The 21,559-nt window shown below is 39.9% G+C and overlaps 7 protein-coding genes and 1 non-coding gene across 10 annotated transcripts; all 8 read left to right on the top strand.

The window, feature by feature from the left end:
* The first annotated feature begins 798 nt into the window (after positions 1-798).
* Positions 799-2,817, top strand: LOC104824337 (ferritin-4, chloroplastic-like). The gene is made up of 8 exons (XM_010556384.1): positions 799-1,189; positions 1,369-1,452; positions 1,531-1,591; positions 1,696-1,783; positions 2,086-2,147; positions 2,242-2,307; positions 2,428-2,491; positions 2,612-2,817. The coding sequence occupies exons 1-8, from the start codon at positions 873-875 to the stop codon at positions 2,662-2,664; spliced, it is 795 nt and encodes a 264-aa protein (XP_010554686.1). The 5' UTR covers positions 799-872; the 3' UTR covers positions 2,665-2,817.
* Positions 2,818-2,912: 95 nt separating this feature from the next.
* On the top strand, positions 2,913-6,072 carry LOC104824338 (multiple inositol polyphosphate phosphatase 1-like). 2 transcript variants are annotated; one of them, XM_010556385.1, is made up of 12 exons: positions 2,913-3,187; positions 3,405-3,492; positions 3,572-3,865; positions 4,000-4,158; positions 4,274-4,414; positions 4,538-4,594; positions 4,687-4,825; positions 4,917-5,021; positions 5,117-5,307; positions 5,502-5,543; positions 5,623-5,710; positions 5,881-6,072. In XM_010556385.1, the coding sequence occupies exons 1-12, from the start codon at positions 3,093-3,095 to the stop codon at positions 5,898-5,900; spliced, it is 1,419 nt and encodes a 472-aa protein (XP_010554687.1). In that variant the 5' UTR covers positions 2,913-3,092; the 3' UTR covers positions 5,901-6,072. The 2 variants fall into 2 exon arrangements, with proteins under 2 accessions (XP_010554687.1, XP_010554688.1); XM_010556386.1 differs by having other exon boundaries at positions 5,804-6,072.
* A 54-nt stretch (positions 6,073-6,126) lies between these two features.
* TRNAK-CUU lies at positions 6,127-6,199 on the top strand. Its single transcript has one exon. It is a non-coding gene; the product is annotated as a tRNA-Lys (tRNA).
* A 104-nt stretch (positions 6,200-6,303) lies between these two features.
* On the top strand, positions 6,304-7,032 carry LOC104824334 (eukaryotic translation initiation factor 2 subunit alpha homolog). The gene has a single exon (XM_010556381.1). It carries the CDS (start codon positions 6,446-6,448, stop codon positions 6,776-6,778), a length of 333 nt encoding a protein of 110 aa, XP_010554683.1. The 5' UTR covers positions 6,304-6,445; the 3' UTR covers positions 6,779-7,032.
* On the top strand, positions 6,500-8,466 carry LOC104824335 (eukaryotic translation initiation factor 2 subunit alpha homolog). Its single transcript, XM_010556382.2, has 7 exons — positions 6,500-6,587; positions 7,040-7,097; positions 7,180-7,266; positions 7,352-7,487; positions 7,586-7,690; positions 7,874-7,972; positions 8,116-8,466. The coding sequence occupies exons 5-7, from the start codon at positions 7,592-7,594 to the stop codon at positions 8,275-8,277; spliced, it is 360 nt and encodes a 119-aa protein (XP_010554684.1). The 5' UTR covers positions 6,500-6,587; positions 7,040-7,097; positions 7,180-7,266; positions 7,352-7,487; positions 7,586-7,591; the 3' UTR covers positions 8,278-8,466.
* On the top strand, positions 8,181-11,326 carry LOC104824336 (probable methyltransferase PMT22). Its single transcript, XM_010556383.1, has 9 exons — positions 8,181-8,273; positions 8,530-9,153; positions 9,291-9,440; positions 9,548-9,818; positions 9,903-10,013; positions 10,089-10,260; positions 10,346-10,591; positions 10,678-10,872; positions 10,948-11,326. The coding sequence occupies exons 2-9, from the start codon at positions 8,566-8,568 to the stop codon at positions 11,132-11,134; spliced, it is 1,920 nt and encodes a 639-aa protein (XP_010554685.1). The 5' UTR covers positions 8,181-8,273; positions 8,530-8,565; the 3' UTR covers positions 11,135-11,326.
* A 444-nt stretch (positions 11,327-11,770) lies between these two features.
* LOC104824333 (probable methyltransferase PMT23) lies at positions 11,771-15,198 on the top strand. 2 transcript variants are annotated; one of them, XM_010556379.2, is made up of 8 exons: positions 11,771-12,447; positions 12,967-13,116; positions 13,206-13,476; positions 13,561-13,671; positions 13,766-13,937; positions 14,035-14,280; positions 14,370-14,564; positions 14,787-14,962. In XM_010556379.2, exons 1-8 carry the CDS (start codon positions 12,016-12,018, stop codon positions 14,869-14,871), a joined length of 1,662 nt encoding a protein of 553 aa, XP_010554681.1. In that variant the 5' UTR covers positions 11,771-12,015; the 3' UTR covers positions 14,872-14,962. The 2 variants fall into 2 exon arrangements, with proteins under 2 accessions (XP_010554681.1, XP_010554680.1); XM_010556378.2 differs by having other exon boundaries at positions 11,777-12,447; positions 14,773-15,198.
* Positions 15,199-17,332: 2,134 nt separating this feature from the next.
* Positions 17,333-20,618, top strand: LOC104824332 (probable inactive receptor-like protein kinase At3g56050). The gene is made up of 6 exons (XM_010556377.1): positions 17,333-17,678; positions 17,778-17,895; positions 18,589-19,001; positions 19,142-19,332; positions 19,431-19,563; positions 19,699-20,618. Exons 1-6 carry the CDS (start codon positions 17,573-17,575, stop codon positions 20,292-20,294), a joined length of 1,557 nt encoding a protein of 518 aa, XP_010554679.1. The 5' UTR covers positions 17,333-17,572; the 3' UTR covers positions 20,295-20,618.
* Positions 20,619-21,559: the final 941 nt, after the last annotated feature.

The following is a 21,559-nucleotide window of genomic DNA, read 5'->3' as shown; positions in this document are numbered from 1 at the left end:
TGAATCTATAAAATAATTTTAATCGAATTAAAATGTGACATAAAAGTAGAATATATATTATTATTGTTATTTTTAGATTAAAAAATCTAAAAAAATGACAAACCAAGTCTAATGCCGGCCCCTAGTTGGGTTGATCAAAGACAAACCGAAGCCAAAGACAGAGATTTCATTCGAGTCTGGTTCAGAATTAGATTGAATATTAAAATTTTTATTTATTATTCGGTTCTATTGAATTCGGAATTCAATACCGGATGAAATTAATTTGGATCGGAAATCGTTTCGCCGAATTTAAATTCCATTTTAATTTCGGTTCGGTTTTATATTTCCAACCACTCTCTAAAGGTATCCAGGGCTAGAATTGTCATTTTGTCCATGAATTGGGCTCTCTTTGACTCAGCATTCCGCCCAACCCAATTAAACTGGGTCTAACTTCAGACTTCAAAGTGAATTATAGGGCCACATTACAAATGAAAAAGCCCATTTTAATGATTTTCTTCGTAACTAAAAATAAATAAATGCGATACACATAATGACATTTTTAAATATTTGTGCTGAGAACAAAAAATATCCGTTGAAAAGTTAACTATTCAAATTCAAATCCCAAAAACAGATTGCACGGAGATCGTTAAAGATAATATCTCCCCAGATCAGCAGCGTTACCACGAGCCTACCACGCGCCTGTACCTATCTCATCATCTTAACCGTCCACGTGTCATTCATCCATCGCCTCACGTCCATATTTCCATTTCCTCAACCGTTCAGCCTCCACATAAATAAACCCTCTCGCCCATTTTCTTGCCCAAGATAATCTTCAAGAGAGAAAGTTCTGCACTGCTTGTTTCTCGAGAAAATTTCACCCAGCGAACGGGAGAATGCTTCTCAAGGCCGCTTCTGCTTTCTCGCTCCTGAACATCCACGGAGAGAGGAAGGACATCTCTCCTCTCTCCTCCGTTTCGTCCGCAACTGATTTCTCCTCGGGTCTTCGGATTTCTTCTGGAAAATCTGGGACACAGTCGTTCTTCGTCCGCGCTTCCAAAGGCTCCACCACTCGCACACTAACCGGCGTTGTTTTCGAGCCGTTCGAGGAGGTGAAGAAGGAGCTCGATCTCGTCCCCACCCTTCCTCAGCTCTCGCTCGCTCGACAGAAGTACTCCGACGAGTGCGAAGCCGCCGTAAATGAGCAGATCAAGTAGGTTTTTCTTTTTCTTTCATCTTTTTCTTGATTTATGCTCTTCGGGGTTTCTAAATCTTTCTTTATCATATGGAGTGTTTTAGGTTAAGAAATTCGTAATTAAAGTTTTGGTTTGATTCTGTGATGAGATCGGGTTTTCATTATTCTGAGAGTTTCTTGGATTGTTCTTGCTGCAGTGTGGAATACAACGTCTCTTATGTGTACCACGCCATGTACGCATACTTCGATCGGGACAACGTTGCGCTTAAGGGTCTCGCCAAGTGAGTTTCTGGGAGATGCTGAAGCTTTTAGGGTTCCAGTCCTTGATAATGTTGATTTTAGTCGGTATTTTTCTACAGGTTTTTCAAGGAATCAAGTGTTGAGGAAAGAGAGCATGCGGAGAAGTTGATGGAGTATCAGGTTCTTGGCGAAGTCTTGTCGAATGAATCTTTTGAATGGTTAGGAAGCTGCGTTTGTTGTGAACGTCGTAATATCATCTCATGTTCGTTTTTCAAGATCTGCAGATCAAACGCGGTGGGAGGGTCAAGTTGCAGTCGATTGTGATGCCCCTTTCAGAATTCGATCATGTGGAGAAAGGAGATGCTTTGTATGGTAAGTTCACTAATATTCCCACTTTCACCTATCCAAGGCTTATGGAAATCATATCATATGTAGCTTTCTATGTCATGGAATTTGGAGACCCTGAGTTAGAGTTGAGAGCATCGATCTTTAACGTCATGTATTCTGCTTGTAAGAAGCTATAAAGATCCAAAATTTTCTACTAGAATAGACTTTTGGGATGTAATTTGGGCCATTCGAACCGCGGGATCTTAGTTAGCTTCATAGATGCGAAGACCCTCCCTTGTCTATTGTTATGCATTTGACTGAACTCAAAAAATTGCATATTGATTCAGCCATGGAGTTGGCTCTGTCTCTGGAGAAACTGACGAATGAAAAGCTCCTAAACGTGCACAGCGTAAGATCAACACTCCTTGTTCAACACTTTGGAGAGTGTATTTTTCATTCAACATCCACAGACTTTTCTTTTTTGGCTATGGAGAATGAAACAGGTGGCTTCGAAGAATGGTGATGTCCAATTGGCAGATTTTATGGAGAGCGAGTTTCTGGGCGAGCAGGTAAATGAATACAGATAGTAGTGGCCTATGTTGTGTTAATGATATCGACTAAGATAAACGCCTGTGTATTGCCTTGATGGCAAACGAGCCCAAGGGATGTAAAATGGATCCATGTGGCAGGGGGAAGCCGTTAAGAAGATGTCAGAATACGTAGCTCAGCTCAGAAGAGTCGGCAAAGGACACGGTATGGATCTTTTGATTTCATTGTAACAAGAAAAAACATACATATGAATGATGTTTGTCAGATTTTGGTAATAATAATAACGCGGTGGGGGTGATGATGTCGTTTTGTGGGTCTTTTCAGGAACATGGCACTTCGATCAAATGCTTCTGGAGGAGCAAGCTGCCATCGCATGATTTTTCTGGATCCTTCGAACTTGTTATGCGTCTCTCGGCAAAAATAGCTAATGATCTTATGATTCTATTTCTCTCTGTTCAGTGAACTGAGACGTTTTTGTTCTGAGAAACTATGATCTTCTGGGCCTAATGAAAGTTTTATGCAAGAGACTCTTTCCAGGATGTCAAGGAAATATTCCTTCTTCTTCTGATGGGCTTTTTTGAAGGCCCAAGATGCATACGGCCCAAATTTCCTTGAATGCAGATACGTGGCGCCATATAATAGGCCCAATGCTATCACCTGCCCCCACGTGGTGTCCGCCGTTAAGGGTCCTCTTTTCATAGACCGCGTAGCACCAGATTACTATCAGCGTTTCTTCTTCCCTTTTCTTGCACAGAAAACAGAATCTTCGAATTCAAACCAAGGAGGAATATCCAGAGAGAGAGAGATGGAGATCGTTTGGATTTTGTTGTTTTCAATGTTATTGGTTTCGAACGCGGATCAAGGTTTCAATATTCGTCAACACCTTTCCACCGTCACGAGGTCCTCTCTCTCTGCTCGTGATCTCCAAATGTTTTCTCTTTGTTTGGTCGCCGGGAATACTGAAATCTGGAACAGAAATAAGCTTTTGGTTTGATTATTTTCTGAATTGAATCAGTATATTTGGAGTTCTGTCATGAAATCCGTGCTGTATTGCTAACTGACCAACTTCTGTGTAGTATTACGAAGTGAATTAACTTTTGATCCTCACGTCATGTAGATACGATGCTGTGAAAGGTGTTTCTCAGAATCTGTTCGATCCTTCAGAAGTTTCGCATGAGTGTACACCCATCCATATTAACCTTGTGGTAAGCTTAGTTTTATTTTCTGGGAAAGCGGGATGAGCGACAGGGAATGAGGATTGAAATGTCGTGTTGTTGTGTGTAGGCTAGACATGGAACTCGTTCTCCGACCAAGAAACGGTTGCGAGAATTGGAGAATTTGGCTGTTCGGTTCAAGGAACTTGTAAGAGATGCAGAAAGTCGGAATTCGCCGTTGCGCCAAATTCCTGGCTGGTTAAGGGAATGGGAATCTCCTTGGAAAGGAAAAGTGAAGGGTGGGGAACTGATTAGTCTAGGAGAAGAGGAATTGTATCAGCTTGGAATCCGGGTCAGAGAGAGATTTCCCAGTCTGTTTGAGGACAATTACCACCCGGATGTCTATACAATAAGGGCTACACAGGTCGGTCACCGTTCAAATTTATTATTTTGCGCCTGTTAATCTAATTAAGATTATGTTGGCACTGAAGCTTGGTTGAAAGTATTGTGGTCCACGGGTTTTTCCTGGCTGTTTCTCTGTTATATCCTATATGATAGATTCCTCGTGCGTCTGCAAGTGCTGTGGCATTTGGCATGGGGTTGTTTAGTGGGAGAGGAAAGCTGGGAGCAGGCCAGAATAGAGCATTTGCTGTCACCAGTGAAAACCGTGCGAGTGATACAAAGTTGAGATTTTTCGAGTGTTGTCAAAACTATAAGGTATGGTTCTGTTGGATTCGAAGTAAGGTATTATGGCTGATTAAACGGGCCTTCCTTAGAATATGAATCCTGTTATTTATTTGCTTATTCTTTTTTACGTGGTCTGTGGAATTAGTCCTACAGAAAATCTAAGGAGCCTGCCGTTGATGCGCTCAAAGAACCTGTTCTGAATGAGATTTCTGTGGCTTTGGCAAAGCGAAATTTTTTAAATTTCACGAAACAGGATATTTCTTCTCTCTGGTTTCTGTGCAAGCAGGTGCTAACATCTTCCAGCTTGAATAAACTTTTAGAAGTTAATTCACTTGCTAGGGGCCTATTTACTACTCAATCATGAATTATTTGAGCAAGTCATACTTGTCTTCATTCTAAAATTTTTCAGGAAGCATCACTGCTGAATGTAACTGATCAAGCTTGTGCACTTTTTACGCCGTCTGAGGTATGAATTGCCCACGTTTTTTGTCTGGGATCAGACTTTAGACATCTTTTGTTTTCAATGCTTGTTACCTGTGACACATGCCTTTTGTTCAGGTTGCTTTGCTGGAGTGGACGGATGACTTAGAGGTGTACATCCTCAAAGGTTACGGCAATTCCTTGAACTACCGTATGGGAGTTCCATTGCTACAGGATGTTTTACGTTCTATGGAAGAGGCTATTAAGGCCCGAGAAGGTAACAACAACATAAAAGCAGAACAAATGCAAGTTATTCTCATATGTGAATTCTAGTATTTTTTTTTTCACTTTTTGAGTTACCAATGCAGAGAAGCACCCATCTGGAAGTTATGAAAAGGCGAGACTTAGGTTTGCACATGCTGAAACTGTGGTTCCCTTTTCTTGCCTTCTCGGGCTTTTCCTCGATGGATCCGGTTTGTCTATCTGCTTTGAATGCTTAGAATCCCCGACATATAGACATACATTCTTCTTCATGCTTGCTTCTTGATGAGAATATATAAATTTTCAGACTTTGAGAAAATCCAAAAGGAGCAACCGTTGGAACTCCCTGCAAAACCTCCAAAGAGCAGAAACTTTAGAGGCGGCACAATGGCTCCTTTCGCTGGGAACAACATGCTCATCCTTTATAACTGTCCTGTGGATTCCTCAGCCAAATACTTTGTGCAAGTCCTGCATAACGAGCAACCCATTCCACTTCCAGTGAGTTTCATCAAACTAATATACAAACCCAACTTTTTGGCCCCTATGGATCTATGATAATGGGCAGATACAGATATAATAAATAACTCTTTTGTAGTCTTGAGAAGTGAATTGATGACTAATTTCACCATATTCTCTTGTTCAATTTTGTAACTTTTTATTTCCATTCAAATTAATCATTTCTCCGCTGTCAGGGTTGTGATGGAAGGGACTTCTGTCCGCTTGAAGCTTTCAAGGCATGGCATTTTTCCCTCAGAATTTTCCAGGCATGTCATTAAATCTCCATGTTTATGAATTCGTTTGGCTTGTTTACAGGAAAGAATAGTAGCGCCTCATCTCAAGCATGAGTTTGACATTTTATGCAATGCTAAGACTGATGGACCTAAGCTGAAGCCGGCATCGAGTAAGTTGTTTTCACTATACAGTTGGCTGTTTGGATCAGGAAAGGATCATACCGAGCTCTTGTTTTTTTTTTTTTTTTTTTTTTTTGAAATAGAATGAAGGTCCACGCTAGTTTTACAACTTCTCGTTTGGTATTTCTCACGTGGAAGAATGGGTTTCTTCCCCTTGCAGAAGAGAACTTGCAAGGCTAGTCAGGCGGGGTTTTGATAGTTTGATCTCTTCTTTTGGAACTTGCTCTGTCAGAGTGGAATACCTCGTTTCTGAATAAACTGTGATAGACACTTTTGTCAGTTCTCGAATCCCAGTTATGGTATGGTATCCATGCTATGTGGTAAAAAAGCAAGTCACTGGTTTTGATGCATTCGGCACAAATCGAGTCATATGAATTTTAATGGTTATCATTTGACATTAACAAAAGCCCGTCTAGCTCAGTTGGTAGAGCGCAAGGCTCTTAACCTTGTGGTCGTGGGTTCGAGCCCCACGGTGGGCGTTGATACAAACTATTTTTTTGAGCTTTTGATCAAACGGCGTCGTTCCAGAGGCTAGTCTACTAAAATCTCCATTGTAATGACTAGTCACGACTACCATCTATCTTCTCTTCAATTTCTTCGCAGGTCTCTCTCTCAGCCAAAAACGAGTCGAACAATTCGCCTCTTTGTGCTTAAAATTAAAACCCTAGCTTCTCCCCAAACCACAGCTCCTGGGACCAAAAGTTGATTGTTTCAATCCATCGGTAATGGCGAGTCATACGCCGAATTTGGAGTGCCGGATGTACGAGGCGAAGTATCCGGAGGTGGGTATGGTGGTTATGATCCAGGTGAAGACCATCGCCGACATGGGAGCCTACGTTTATCTCCTCGAGTACAACAATATCGAAGGTATGATTCTATTCTCGGAGCTCTCTCGCCGTCGTATCCGTAGTGTGAGCAGTCTGATCAAGGTTGGAGGAACTGAGCCTGTCATGGTGCTGCGTGTGGACAAAGAGAAAGGGTACATTGATCTGAGCAAGCGTAGGGTTAGTGAGGAGGATATTCAGGCCTGTGAGGAGAGGAACAACAAGAGCAAGTAGGAAACACCTGTTTGACTTTATATTTTTAGATGGAATATATGTGGAATTCATTCTTTCTTGGAAATGTGTTCCATTCCAATCGTGATGGGAACTGACACTTATAGGCGAATTATGTTGTAGGAATCTTCATTTTTTTTAGCTCTCTGTTTGTTTGGCTTCGTGCTATGAACAGTTAAATTACTTGTCGGAGCTTATTCTGGATTCGTATGGTTAGTTGGTATTCTCCTTGCTCTGTTGTTGTTTACAGTTTCTTGTTTGCAGGAGTTGTATATAAAATATTGGCTGGCCTTTGTACCGAAAATATGGCCATGCTTTCGAGGTAAGAATTTGTGAATCAGTACCTTTTAGATCCCTCAATATGGTAGAATTATCTCTATCCCAAACCTCCACTGTTTACTCAGGCCTTCAAGATCATAGTGACGGATCCCGATTCTGTGTTGAATTCCCTCACCCGTGAGATTAAAGAAGTTGGGCCTGATGGGCAAGAGGTACATTTTGTTTTCATGTTTCCTATGAGTTGGCTTTGAATGATCTCTTCTGGTTCTCATTCCGCTGGCTTTGTCTTTGCGGTAGGTGACTGAAGTTGTACGTGCTGTGACAGAAGAAGTGAAGGATGCTCTAGTAAAGAATATTAGGAGGAGAATGACACCATAACCTTTGAAGATCCGAGCCGATATTGAATTGAAGTGTTTTCAGTTTGATCATCAAGGTCAGAATCATATTTTTTTTTTTTTTTGTTGAAAACTACCGATCACAACAAAAAGTGCAATTTCATTTGATTTCTTACATGTATGTCTGAATTGTCAGGAGGCCATGCGGAATGCTGAAGCTGCTGGAACTGATGACTGTCCAGTGAAGATTAAGTTGGTTGCTCCTCCTCTATATGTTCTTACTATGCAGACACTCGACAAGGTGAGGGGGTCTTCTATCTGGTTTTCTGCTTCACACAGTTGGTCTTTTTCCTTTTATCTGTACGCAAACTGGTCCGTAACTGTTCAGCGGGAAAAACTAAAATTTATAGTCAAATCATATAGTTAAAACTGCTAGCTCGTGTCCATCTTCAAGCCCTTCTCATTCTTTTAACTGATGTGACAGGAGCAAGGGATTGCAACTCTGAACAAGGCCATTACAGCTTGCACTGAAACAATTGAGCAACACAAAGGCAAACTCACTGTAGAGGAGGCACCGAGAGCTGTGAGTATAAGGTTTCTCTCGGGAGTTTATTTTGAAAAAAAAAACTTGTTTGCAATGCCATACCATTCAGATCCTTAAGTTTCTCTTCTGTCTTGTGCCTGAGTTTGAGATCATGGTGTGATGGACGAATGTGTATCAAACAGGTGAGTGAAGGAGAAGATAAGCAACTGGCAGAGCACATGGCTAGGCTACGACTTGACAATGAAGAATTTAGTGGCGATGAAGACAGTGAAGAGGAAGAAGAAGAAGAATACACAGGACTGGGTGATGCTGATGTTGATGCAGTCACTGAAATCACTGAGTAAGATTCCCTAATTCACGTTTGAAGATAGATTTCTCTGATTTTTTCACCACTCACCTTCCAAGAAAAGAAATGAGTTTTTTTTTTCTTTTCGAAACTTTATAACAACGGCTGTAGAAAGTTTTTTGTGGCCTTATGTTCTATCATCATATGGTACAAATACTATTTATATCAGAGAAGAGGGTTTTCAGGATTTCCTTTCTATTTTTAGCAACATCATCGCCCTCTCTCTGTCTTGTTTTGTGATATTGAACAGACAACATTGCTGTCTGAACGAGTCAGAGATAAAAGAATGACGAACAACTTGCAAGAGAGGAAGTTCTCTTTCATATTTGGTATATCGATCTTGCTCGTATCACTAACCATTCTTCTCCTAACCAATGACACGATAGATCTCTTCCCTTACTTGTCTCTCTCTTATCTCCGCCGTTCTTCCCTCTCCGACCTCTCCACCACCGCCTCTCCCTCCAACCCAAGGCCATCTCCCTCTCCGGCCACAGTTGCTTCACCGACCTATGACTCGTCACTCAACGAGTCACCAGTCAATCGTGCTCAAGACGGCAAGGATGGTGATCAGGGAACAGATGAACCACCCACCAATGACTCGTTACTCAACGAGTCACCAGTGACTCAGTCTCTGGACGATTTTGATGGTCGAGGAAAAGATGAGCTCGGAAACGGAATGATCGTGGGATGGAGAAGATGCGAGAGTACGGATTACATTCCGTGTCTGGATAACACGAAAGCCATAAAGAGACTAAAGTCAAGGAGACATATGGAACACAGGGAGAGACATTGCCCTTCTCCTCCTCCAAAATGTCTTGTCCCCTTGCCCAAACACTATAAGATCCCCCTTCCTTGGCCTCAGAGCAGAGACATGGTGAGAGTCTCCTTCCCTTTTCTTTGGTAAGATTTTCTTTTGTGTTTCCTTCTACTGATTCTGACATGTTTTTGTAGTTCGAGATCGCAAACTGATTGATGATTGTGTCCTGAGCGATTCTTGTTTTTTTTTTCTAGATTTGGTACGACAATGTTCCCCACCCAAAGCTCGTCGAATACAAGAAAGATCAGAACTGGGTACGCAAATCTGGGTCATTCTTTGTATTCCCTGGTGGCGGTACTCAGTTCAAAGACGGTGTCATTCACTACATCAACTTCATACAAAAGGTATTATTATAAACACAGAACTATCATGAATCTAATAAACAACCCTCCATTTCGATTTCTCTTTCTCTGATTACCATGTTTCTGTCCTGAGTGATTTATTGTATCAGACTCTACCGGTTCTTGAGTGGGGAAAGAATGTTAGAGTAGCACTAGACGTGGGTTGTGGAGTTGCCAGCTTTGGTGGGACTCTTCTGGAGAAAGATGTGATCACAATGTCGTTTGCCCCTAAAGACGAACACGAAGCTCAGATTCAGTTTGCCTTAGAACGCGGAATTCCCGCCACTCTTGCTGTCATCGGAACACAAATGCTACCTTTCCCTGGGAATTCTTTCGATGTTATCCAATGCGCCAGATGCAGAGTTCATTGGCACGGATACGGTACTTCACCGTATATGGGTGATGAGGATCTTTACATGAAATTTCATTTTCTGATGCTTTATTACTCTCGGAATCATCTTTCAGGTGGGAGACCTCTACTTGAACTCAACAGGATTCTTCGCCCCGGAGGATTTTTCGTATGGTCTGCAACCCCGATTTACAAGAACGACGAAAAGCACCTGGATGTTTGGCAAAGTTAGTAGTTTCTGTTTCTTGTTATACTATCAGCTCACAGGATAAATACGAATTCTTACTGTAAATTTCTTGCAGCAATGGAGTCGTTGACGAAATCTATATGCTGGAAAGTAGTGGCAAAAACCCGGTTTTCAAGCGTCGGATTCGTGGTTTACCAGAAGCCGGAATCAGATTATTGCTATCAAAACCGCAAGGAGAACAATCCGCCTTTGTGCACAGAAGAAGAGACGATGAAGAACAGTTCATGGTGAAAAAACAGTACAACCCTTTTTCATTCGGACCGAGCAGCAGAATTCACTCCAAAAACTTATCGTTTTTTCTTGCATTCTAAGGTACACTCCTCTGATCAGCTGTCTTCCAAGAACTCAAACAGGAGTACAAATGCAATGGCCTCTGCCTTGGCCCGCAAGGCTAACCGAACCGCCAGTTAGCCTTTCAGAGGACCCAAACAAGAAAGAGATTTTCAGACAAGACACGAGACGTTGGTCTGAAATCGTGTCGGAATTCTACATAGACAATTCATCCATTAACTGGACGAGGATCCGTAACGTTATGGACATGAACGCTGGTTATGGCGGGTGAGCAAAAAAAAAAACTGATCATGCACGCATTTTCGATATGAAACATTTGAGGGAACTTACAGTATAACAATCTCGTGTATCAGATTCGGGGCCGCTCTAATGGACCGGCCAGTCTGGGTAATGAACGTGGTTCCTATCGAAGGGGAAGATACACTATCCATAATTTACGACAGAGGGATGATTGGAATGTACCATGACTGGTGCGAATCTTTCAACACTTACCCAAGATCTTATGATCTCCTCCATTCCAGTTTCCTTCTCAGCAATCTTTCTCAGAGGTAAAAGGACAGAAAGAAAACTGCTGTCTTTGTTTTTGGTGGTGTTATCTAATCTGGATTTTGGGTTTTGATCAGGTGCGATCTGGTGGACGTGGCAGTGGAACTGGACAGAGTACTGAGACCAGGAGGGTACCTTGTGGTGCAAGACACCATTGAAATGCTCCAGAAGCTAAACCCTATCCTCTTGTCTCTTCAATGGTCAACCAATCTCCATAAAGTCAACCGCTTTCTCTTTGCCCAGAAAACTTTCTGGCGTCCTTAATTTACACTCGGAAAGTGTTGACAAGAGAAAAGGGTATGACTTTGCAACTTTTAAACTTTTAATATTTTTCTTTGATCATTGAAATAAATTGAGGGACTAGAAGGGTAAAAAGGAAAATGATGAATTAGAATATATGTTATCGTTTGTATTTTATTGTGGACCTTATATCTAATTAGACTTTATCTTGGTTCAGTGAATCACGTCAGCCATGACCATTGGATAGAATAGAGAATATAGAAAAATTTATATATTAGAAATATGTAAAAGATTCAATATTATATTTTCTCTTATTCTCTAATTAGTATCGCAGCGAATGGTGCAAATAATATCGTGTCATTTTTTATACAAAAAGTAACAAAAACGTGCACGTGATTCCTTTGTTCGTTCCACTGGCAGCTTTTGGGTTGTCCCACAAAAGAACCATTCTGCATTCATACACTGTTTCTTTTTTCTTTATATTTCTCAGAAAAAATACCGACGCCGATTATATTATTTCGCCATATAAGATAACCATGGCTTCCGGAGATCATTATCAGAAATATTTCCAAAATTCTAAGAGCCGTTTGGTTTGTGATAAAAGGAATAACAAAAATAAAACATCCCGTAAAGAATAATTGCTAAATTTAAATTCTATTATAAGTTCTTTTATTATTTTTTTTCCCGACAGAGATTTATGGACTCCTGACCGCGGAATAGCAGAATGAGTATTTATTTCTGTCGGTGCGGTTTGGCCGTAAGGAAATATCAAAGCTCTTAATCTACGGCGAACCTTTTTTTTTTTTTTGGGCTAAAGCGAATGTCAAATTTCACAACGACTTTTCGAACTTACCTTTCTTCTCCCCTTGATTCTTGAACCGCGTCTCTCTCTCTGATCCTCTTCAATGGCGATGTCCGTACAGCATGTCGTCGTTGTACTCCTCTCAACCCTTCTCCTCGGTGTCACCATCTTCATCTTCACCTCCGACAACGCCCGATTCCCCTTCCCTTCTCTTTCATCCGGTCTCCGATCAAATCCCTTGAATCCAAATCCCAAAAACTACGGTGTTTCCTCCTCCGAATCAGTTCCCGGAACTTCTCCGAAGAAGGAAAATGCATCGATGTCCGATTTCGAGGTGAAGTGGGATTTATGCAAAGGGGCTGGATCGGCGGATTATATACCGTGTTTGGATAACTACGCCGCGATCAAGCAGCTGAAGTCAAGGAAGCATATGGAGCACCGAGAACGGCATTGCCCCGACCCTAGTCCGAGGTGTCTCGTGCCTTTTCCGGAGAATTATAAACAGCCGGTTCCGTGGCCGAAGAGCAGGGACATGGTGAGAGACCGATCATGTTTTTGTTTTTGGTAAGATTTGGTTTGCTGCTTTTTTTAGTTATGTTTGGTAGATTCGCACGGGATGTGTTTGTTAGCCGAAATTTCTTGCTACGATGACCTGGATTTGTGGGTAGGATTTGCTAAGATTTACAAGTTCATCGAAGGAAGAAGTCTCCATGCAGAGTATGGGATCTGTTTAGTAGTTCGAAGTGATATCCGAGTTCCTGTATTAGGGAATGAGTTAAGTCCATTTTCAGAGGGTTATCTGTTACTTGAATCTTGTTTATTGGACCATTGAGTTCGTCTTCCGACAGTGTTTTTCTATTTGGAAAACCATTGTAGATTCTTCCTAGGATAAGATTGTAGTAGGAGGAGTTTGGAGCCACCACTTAGGGTTCTTTCAACACCTGTGCTGATGAACTTTTATGTTATGCATGAATTAGTAATCTTGTGCATGATCCGCTGAGAATCTCTAGTTATTGGAACATTTCTTGATTTGTTTCCTCGCACTCTTGACCAGATATGGTACGGCAATGTCCCTCACCCCAAGCTTGTTGAGTACAAGAAGGAACAAAACTGGGTCCGAAAATCTGGTGATTATCTAGTTTTCCCTGGAGGAGGCACCCAATTCAAATATGGGGTTACTCATTATGTTGAGTTCATAGAGAAGGTTAGCTCTTGCTTCTTTTATCACATTACTTGCACCATTTTAGTTCACTCTAGATACCGGTATGTATTATGTGGTGGGTGAATTAACAGGCTTTACCGGCTATAAAATGGGGAAAAAACATCCGGGTTGTTCTAGATGTCGGTTGTGGAGTTGCTAGCTTTGGTGGGTATTTGTTGGATAAGGACGTTATTACCATGTCGCTTGCCCCCAAGGATGAACACGAAGCTCAGATTCAGTTTGCGCTAGAACGAGGAATACCTGCTATACTTTCCGTCATCGGGACTCAACAGCTTACTTTCTCCAGCAACTCGTATGATCTCATCCATTGCGCAAGATGCAGAGTGCACTGGGAAGCCGACGGTATAATATCATTTTCCCTCTTAGCATCCACTTCTTAGGGTTCATGGGCTTTTTTGAGTTTAGTGCATGGCCCTCTTTGTTTAGGTGGGAAACCGTTGTTGGAGCTGAACAGGATACTGAGGCCAGGAGGATTCTTCATATGGTCTGCAACTCCGGTCTATCGTGATGATGAGAGAGATCGTAACGTTTGGAATGGTTATCAATCCTTTAACTTGCTTCATTTTGGTTCTTGAGTGTGTTTTCTAGCTGATTTAAGCAAATACGGTTTTTCTTCCGATTTTTGTTGCAGTGATGGTTTCTTTGACAAAAGCTATGTGCTGGAATGTCATCACCAAAACGGTTGACTCCTCAGGAATCGGACTTATAATCTATCAGAAGCCAACCTCAGATGTGTGCTATAACAGGCGCAGCCAACAAGATCCACCTCTATGTGATCAGAAAGACAAACTCAATGCTTCATGGTATAAACTCTTGCATTTCATCCAATTTGTCTTGCCATCTAATACAGAAACCCCCACGCGTATATTCTAAGATTGTGTATCCCTTCTAAAAATTCAGGTATGTTCCTCTAGCCCGATGCATTTCCAGACTTCCAGTTGACAGCAGCGGGAATGTGTACAGGTGGCCCGAATCATGGCCCAAACGGCTAACCAGCAAACCTCCAAGCTTTTCAGGTGAAGAAGAAACGTTTCACAAAGATACAGAACGATGGCTAGCACTTGTGCCCGATGTTTATCTTGAAGGTCTAGACATAAACTGGTCGAAAGTGCGGAATGTGATGGACATGAATGCCGGTTATGGAGGGTAAATGACTGAAAACACACATTGTTTTGGCTTCCATCCATGTCATCGTTACTAAAACTGATCAGGGTTTCATGTTTTTCTGCTGATAGATTTGCTGCTTCACTTATACTACGACCTCTATGGGTGATGAATGTGGTTCCGGTCGATGCACCAGACACTCTATCTGTCATTTTGGATAGAGGGCTGATCGGGGTTTACCATGATTGGTGTGAGTCTTTCAACACATACCCTCGAACATACGATCTACTTCACTCCAGTTATTTCCTCGGAAATCTCACACAAAGGTAAATAATGGATCTTTCCTTGCTCTTCCTCGAGTTCAATGCCAGTTATTTCCATCTATGAATCTAGAAGATACAGTTTCTGAGCCAGCAAATTCAATCCGGATTGAACCCATCTGATTAGTTCTTTGGATTGTGCCTGTCATCATGGTTAACTTAACCCGAATCCGGTTTATATGATGAAAACCGGCCATTGAATCCTATCATATAGGTGTGACATTGCAGAAGTAGCGGCAGAGATGGATCGGATACTAAGACCGGGAGGATACCTTGTGGTGCAAGACACCATGGAAGCGATGAAGAAGCTTGAACGGGTATTCGGTTCGTTACACTGGTCGATGAAGATTTACAATGCCCGGTTTCTGGTTGGTCACAAGGGTTTTTGGCGTCCATCGGTTTAGTAAACCGGAATCTTCGGGGGAGAAACGTCCATCGGTTTAGTAAACCGGAATCTTGGGGGAGAAACGCAGGTTCTGTATACTATATAGTCAATGAGAGCATCTTTGGAGAAGCTTGTGAAACATCTTACAGTTTCATCCAATGTAAACTAGCATTCGATCATTTCATTCCATAAAAAAATGTTATACACCCAATTCATGATGATGATGATGATGATGATGATGATGATGATGATGATGATTGCCGTTCAATAGCCACTTTTTTAGTATATTTTGGTTAAAGCAACCACATTTATAGAAGTTAAATTTTTTCCTCTCTTGTATATATCTCTCTACTATATCCATAAAGGAAACAGATTATAATTTATAGTGGAGAATTATGTTTATAGGAGTTTTAAATTATATCCTAACAAGAGGCGGGTCTGCACTATAACATAGAGATTTGTGTAATACAGGTATTTGATCCTAATAAATTATAATAAAATTGATATATGCAACACTAAGATTTTGAAAACTTGATTTAGTAATATAGTTTAAACGTATTAATATTTTTGTCAAGCTATAGTTTTTTTAAACTCGAAGTGTCTATATACTCGTGATAAAATTATTCTTTTGAATCCTGCCAAACTAAACCCACTGTAAATTTAGGATAAGCTCTTGAAGAGGTTCTGACATCATCTTCTTGTGAAATTTAAGTGTTTGCTGCATTAATTAATATATAGTTTTATAAATTCTTTTTATAATGGGTGTGAACAAACCTTTTTTTTATTTTATTTTAATGTATACGACACATACTCATCTGAGGGAATAAAACTATTTATTTTATAAATAAATAAATAAGAATTCAAGATCCGTTTACATGGCGGTGCCTATTTTATTCAGACACATGGACCGACGAGTTCCAACCTGCGGCGAAACAGTTAGTTTATCTGTTTGTTATTCTTATTCATCCCCTGAAAATTGGGAACCAAATCTGGAATTCAGAATTTAAAAACCCATCAAATATTAATGCAAATTTGCTATAGAATTATCTCTTTTTCACGATTCACAAGCTTTATACTAAAATAAATAAATAATTAAAATATAAATTAGGCTGATAGCATATATACGATTTCTGAACCTATTTTGTTTTACAATTAAGTTAATATTTTTCAGTTTAAAAAAAATAGATTGGTATGTGACGGAACGTAGAACAGATACGTAACTCGATCCTCACCGGTTAGGGTTTAGGGTTTTGTGGGTTTTTTTTTTCTAATGCAATTTAAAGGTTTCGTAATATGGATGAATATTTTCATAAGACAGTGGTCGAGTTTTAAACCCGTGGACCTGTCTATTTGGTCAATAAAGACGAGCTTTATAGGAATAGGTAAATACTCTTGGACGAGAATAATTCATACGTAAAACTCCAGCCGTTCCTGAACCGTTGGAAATTTTTATATAATACCGAACCGATTAATTAGGATTCGGTTCCGTTAGGTATGGTTCGGGACTAAATTCCCGACCCAAATTATCCACCCCTAGTTCTCTCTGTCTATTTTTTATAAATTAAATTATTATGTTAGATTTCTTTATTTATATGAATTATAAATATATTATCTACCGTTCCGAACCGAATCCCGAACCGTTTTTAATTTGGTTTTTATTTGGTATTTATTTATTAGAACCGTACTGTTCTAAACCGTGATTAATAACGAACCGAATAATATATGATATTAATTTAATACAAATTTTAGAATACTTAACAAATCGTTCTCGAATCGAAACGTTAAAATTTTGAACTGAATCCCGAAATGCCAACGTCTAACGACGTCTAGAGAGCTAGATGGTGGGCCTTTTCCCACGACTAATCCCACGTGGAGAAAATTAAATTCCACTCGACGAAAGTCGCATGGAAGCAAACCCCCAACCCCCACGTTGAACGAGTCAGCAGAAACTCACCCCGCCACCATTCATTTCTTATTTTTTTTTGGCATATTTATCATCCAAAAATACAATAATTCAACTTATGTTACGTTACAGAAAATAACAATAATAATAATTCAATTCCAATAATTCCCACAGATCACAGTCATATTACGTGGCTGATTGGTCCAACACCTTGCTCGCTATTCATCGAGATAAATATTTTAAAAACCATATTATTATATTTTTTTTTGCAAAAGTTATTATTATTATCTACATATTTATTGTATTTGATCTTTAGCTCCAATTTGATACTTTTTTTTTACTTTAATGTGATACTTTGTTTTTACTGAATTAAAGTCCTTTGGGTCAAAAACCTCCGAACTAAATTTATATATTCATGTTATTAATATTATTATTATTATTAGAAAAAATGGATTTCGTTATTTGAATATTCGCTTACTAGTTCTCCGTCGGCCAGGGCACGGCACACGCGTTAAAAAAAAACAAAAGAAAAAAAAAGGATGAGAAGTCATCTGCTCAGCCATGCGAACTCAGAGCTCCCGCTGTTCGTCTCCATCAGTTTCCTCTTGATTTTTCTGGTCTTCCGCTTTGATTTCAGATCGAACTCGGTCTGATTAGCTTCTGCGTTTCCTTGACTCGGCGTTCATCTCCTTTATTCCTGTTCCTTCTCGTCTACTTAGTCTCGTGATGGATGAAAACTGGAAATCCGTTCGATTAAGGCTCCGGATGTGTTTTTCTATGGCGATTTTTGTGCTTTTCAGCTTCGGTTCGTGTTCTTCGTTGAACGATGAAGGTAGAGATATTTTCCTTTTGTCTATTTGGTTGCCTAGAAACAGAAGGAAATCCCTGAGAAAATTTACCTTTTTTTACTGTGTTCTCCTTCGGTTTCTAGGTTTAGATTTGCTGAAATGCAAAGCCATGGCGGTGAAAGGGTCATTTTCCTCGTCATCGGCTTGGAAGAATCTCGACGGTGGAATTGATCTGTGTTCAGATAGACTAGCGACGGATTCGTAAGTGGCATGTTTGGTTGATTTTTGGTTGCTGAAGGTTTTGAGTGCCTATCTGTTGTGTTTTTTGTTGTACTTCCTCGGAAAAGTTCAACGGGTATTTCGTTGAATTAAGATCTATGCCGACCTTGAGGTTTGACGTCATCCATTTAGGTTTGTGCTTCGCAAAAGGCGCATTTTGGTGTTATTGCTTCTGCTGAATCTTAGTAAATACTTGAATGAAATTGGAAATTTAACAATTCTTTGCCAAGATCTGATGATTCTTGATTCTTCAAACAAGCTTTACATATGATGGATGGTATTGGGAATTCTGGACAATGAATTCCCAACAGAGGGTTTATAAACAGGGGTTGCAAATGAATTTGTTGCACATCAATAGAAATGTAGTCGAGCTGTTAGATTTGATCTCTATAGTCGAGCTGTTAGAAATGTAGAAATATTGGAGGCCTTTTGAGTTATTCAATACTTGAATGATGTATCCACGAGCTTCCGCTCTTGCGTGGAGAAATCTCCATGATACCAGCATTAGGATAATCTCGTATCTGGTACCTGTATGTACCTTTAAAAATTTTGCTTAAATTTGTTCGATTCACGATCATTTTAGTATTGTTGTTTTTTTTTTGTTTCCCATTTGGTATCGTTTTTTCGATTCCATGTGTGTCTAATCCTGATTTCATTCTCCTTTTATTTTCGTAGGAGTGCTGTTGGCTTTCACAGGAAACTACTCTCCCACCGTTTCTTTAACCCATACGCCGCTTTGTCTGGAAACCGTTCTGCAGCAATTGTCACACCACCGGCATCTTCGTCTCCGCCACCTTCTCCAACACCAATGGCAATGGAATCTGTTCCAATGTCTAAAGATGTTTCTGCTCCACCCCCATCTGTGCCTCGCATGAAAGAAACTCCCCAGACAAATTCTTCCAGCACAAGAAGTGCTCCGTCTTCTTCAGACAACAACACGATTCCTATAGTAGTCGGCTGCATTGGCGCCGCTGTTTTTCTGATCCTCTTAGCTACCGGTGTATTCTTTTTCAGAAGCAAGGCCGGAAAATCTGTTAATCCTTGGCGTACAGGTCTTAGTGGACAGCTTCAGAAAGCATTCGTAACCGGTGAGTATTCTTTCTCATTGGCGCAATATATAGAGTAATGTGAGCAGGACCGAGCACATTTTCTGATTGTGTGTAGAATGCTTCTCAACTGCCAAACTTTTTTTGGTTTACATATTAACCGAGTCACATTCAATACTCAGGTGTCCCCAAACTCAAAAGATCCGAGCTTGAAGCTGCCTGTGAAGATTTCAGTAATGTAATTGGATCATGCCCCATCGGTACATTGTTCAAAGGGACATTATCGAGTGGGGTAGAAATAGCCGTGGCTTCTGTTACTGCTATGTATTCCAAAGACTGGAAGGACAATGTAGAAATGGAGTTTAGGAAGAAGGTAATTTCTCGTCCGCCTATTTCTTATTCCTTTGATTCATAGCACCGTCCTCTGTGGCAATCGGTCTCCTTACCATTTCTGTTTTGTACAAATTTCAGATCGAAACGTTATCGAAGACAAACCACAAGAATTTCGTAAACCTTCTCGGGTACTGTGAAGAAGATAACCCTTTCACTAGGATGATGGTCTTTGAATATGCTCCAAACGGATCGGTTTTCGAGCATCTACACTGTAAGTACAAACTCAGAATACATACAGAAACACATATCACACTATAAACATAAACAAGCTAATATTTTTTTTTCCGTTAATGCTTAGTTAGCTTATCTTCTCTATGACCTGAAAGGGAAGCTATTTTTGTTACAGTTAGAGAATCTGAACACTTGGACTGGGGAATGCGGCTAAGAATAGCGATGGGAATAGCATATTGTCTCGACTATATTCACCGACTCAATCCACCTGTCGCCCACAGTTACCTCCTCTCATCGACTGTTCAGCTCATGGAGGATTACGCCGTCAAAGTCGCTGATTTAAGCTTCGGGAATCAACAATGCCCGTCGGCGAAAGAGAATAGCTCCAGTGCTCTCATTGATACACAGGTCTCGGTCCCAACCCCTGAAGACAACGTATACAGCTTCGGTGTACTGCTTTTCGAGATAATGACCGGAAAACTCCCGGACTCAGTTAACAAAGACGACTCAGTAGACAGCGGGATCTCGGATTTCTCGAGGGGAGAGACTCTAAGCAAGATGGCAGATCCAAGGCTGGAATCTTTCGACGGGAAGATAGAGGAGATAGGTGAAGTGATCAAATCTTGTATCAAGACCGACCCGAGAGAGAGACCGACGATGAGAGACGTCGTGGCGAGATTGAGAGAGATCACAGGGATATCGCCCGAGGACGCCGCCCCGAAACTGTCGCCTCTCTGGTGGGCGGAGCTGGAGGTGATGTCGACGGCGTGAAATCGATTCTCACAAGTAAAACTGTAAGTATTTCATAGCTTCGTAAAATCCATTATAAGTTGCTGCATGTGTGTGTTGTTACCATACATATATTATATTCATGCATACATACATACATACATACATGTATGCGTATTAGTGTACATAAACACTGCCTGGAATCTGGTGAATCTGATCCATCTTGGCTGTCAACCAGACGTGTATGGAATCGAAATGCTCAAATTTTTGTTTGCTGTTAATTAGTGATAATATAATAGTATTGGATGTTATTACTGAATATAATAAGTCTATTGTAATTTCGGTTTAATGTGTCGATTGATTTAATCGTCTGTTCTTTTGTTAACATGGATAACGTGAATTTCCTTATCTTTAACCAATGGTTGTGTGTCTAATGAATTGTCGGCTTCATAATTAATGAAATAAACGTTTGGTAGTTGTTGAAATTGCCTGTCGAATGGGACATGCGTGTTTGAAATACCGGGCATATTCTTATGGGTATGGTTAGGGTATTATATAGTTTGAAATACCGGGCATATTATACCATATCATTTAATATTCCCCAATTTATCTTCTATCTACAATATATCAAAATTATTTCCTCTCCAAATGCTTTTGATTTCCGATAAAAAAAAAATAAAAATTGAGAAAAAATTAAATTTATGATAAAAATTACACCATGCGACAAATCAATTTTACCGGACTTTTTTTTTATGATTATCTCTATTTCCCTTTATGAAAAAAAAAGAGAGTAGAGTTTCGAAGATTATAATTTTTTCAATTTATCCAACATAAACATATTTTTTGTTTCTTTTTCATTGTCTATATAAAAATAATAAAATTACTGATTTAGCAAAAGCTAATCAATAACAATCCATGGTCACATAAATTGTTGATGTGACTGCAAAAAAAGTCTAAGCCATATATATATATATATATATTAAGATTTGACTATTAAATCGATTAAATTGAAAACTAATTTTTTTTAAAAAAAATCCACATATTAGTTGCTAATTGACCGATTTTCCTAATGGATATTGGTAAAAAATGCCCAAGTAAAATCACATTATAAAACTGAGAATCGACTTTTGTGTGTAATTACTGATAAACTTCTTTATCATTTCGTGTACAATTTTTTTTAATACGACGCATAAAAATACACAGAATCAAGTAATAATTTTATGTTAAAATAGGCGAAATACTTATATGGTTTATGTAAATGCTTAATAATAAGTTAACAACAAAACACTTGGTAATATATACATATA

Source organism: Tarenaya hassleriana, unplaced genomic scaffold, assembly GCF_000463585.1.
Source record: "Tarenaya hassleriana unplaced genomic scaffold, ASM46358v1 Cleome4, whole genome shotgun sequence".
NCBI classification, from domain to species: domain Eukaryota; kingdom Viridiplantae; phylum Streptophyta; class Magnoliopsida; order Brassicales; family Cleomaceae; genus Tarenaya; species Tarenaya hassleriana.
This window is presented reverse-complemented; position numbering and strand designations above follow the sequence as displayed.

Coding starts and splice junctions, on each gene's coding strand:
- LOC104824337 (XM_010556384.1), top strand. CDS start 873: ATGCTTCTCAAGGCCGCTTCTGCTTTCTCGCTCCTGAACATCCACGGA. Junction 1,190..1,368: donor GCCGTAAATGAGCAGATCAA/GTAGGTTTTTCT, acceptor TTCTTGCTGCAG/TGTGGAATACAACGTCTCTT. Junction 1,453..1,530: donor GCGCTTAAGGGTCTCGCCAA/GTGAGTTTCTGG, acceptor ATTTTTCTACAG/GTTTTTCAAGGAATCAAGTG.
- LOC104824336 (XM_010556383.1), top strand. CDS start 8,566: ATGACGAACAACTTGCAAGAGAGGAAGTTCTCTTTCATATTTGGTATA. Junction 10,014..10,088: donor GCACCTGGATGTTTGGCAAA/GTTAGTAGTTTC, acceptor AATTTCTTGCAG/CAATGGAGTCGTTGACGAAA. Junction 10,873..10,947: donor CTCAGCAATCTTTCTCAGAG/GTAAAAGGACAG, acceptor GGTTTTGATCAG/GTGCGATCTGGTGGACGTGG.
- LOC104824338 (XM_010556385.1), top strand. CDS start 3,093: ATGGAGATCGTTTGGATTTTGTTGTTTTCAATGTTATTGGTTTCGAAC. Junction 3,188..3,404: donor CACCTTTCCACCGTCACGAG/GTCCTCTCTCTC, acceptor CACGTCATGTAG/ATACGATGCTGTGAAAGGTG. Junction 4,159..4,273: donor AGTGTTGTCAAAACTATAAG/GTATGGTTCTGT, acceptor CTGTGGAATTAG/TCCTACAGAAAATCTAAGGA.
- LOC104824335 (XM_010556382.2), top strand. CDS start 7,592: ATGCGGAATGCTGAAGCTGCTGGAACTGATGACTGTCCAGTGAAGATT. Junction 7,691..7,873: donor CTATGCAGACACTCGACAAG/GTGAGGGGGTCT, acceptor CTGATGTGACAG/GAGCAAGGGATTGCAACTCT. Junction 7,973..8,115: donor TAGAGGAGGCACCGAGAGCT/GTGAGTATAAGG, acceptor TGTATCAAACAG/GTGAGTGAAGGAGAAGATAA.
- LOC104824334 (XM_010556381.1), top strand. CDS start 6,446: ATGGCGAGTCATACGCCGAATTTGGAGTGCCGGATGTACGAGGCGAAG.
- LOC104824333 (XM_010556378.2), top strand. CDS start 12,016: ATGGCGATGTCCGTACAGCATGTCGTCGTTGTACTCCTCTCAACCCTT. Junction 13,117..13,205: donor ATGTTGAGTTCATAGAGAAG/GTTAGCTCTTGC, acceptor GTGAATTAACAG/GCTTTACCGGCTATAAAATG. Junction 13,938..14,034: donor GACAAACTCAATGCTTCATG/GTATAAACTCTT, acceptor CTAAAAATTCAG/GTATGTTCCTCTAGCCCGAT.
- LOC104824332 (XM_010556377.1), top strand. CDS start 17,573: ATGGATGAAAACTGGAAATCCGTTCGATTAAGGCTCCGGATGTGTTTT. Junction 19,002..19,141: donor TCAGAAAGCATTCGTAACCG/GTGAGTATTCTT, acceptor TTCAATACTCAG/GTGTCCCCAAACTCAAAAGA. Junction 19,333..19,430: donor AAATGGAGTTTAGGAAGAAG/GTAATTTCTCGT, acceptor TACAAATTTCAG/ATCGAAACGTTATCGAAGAC.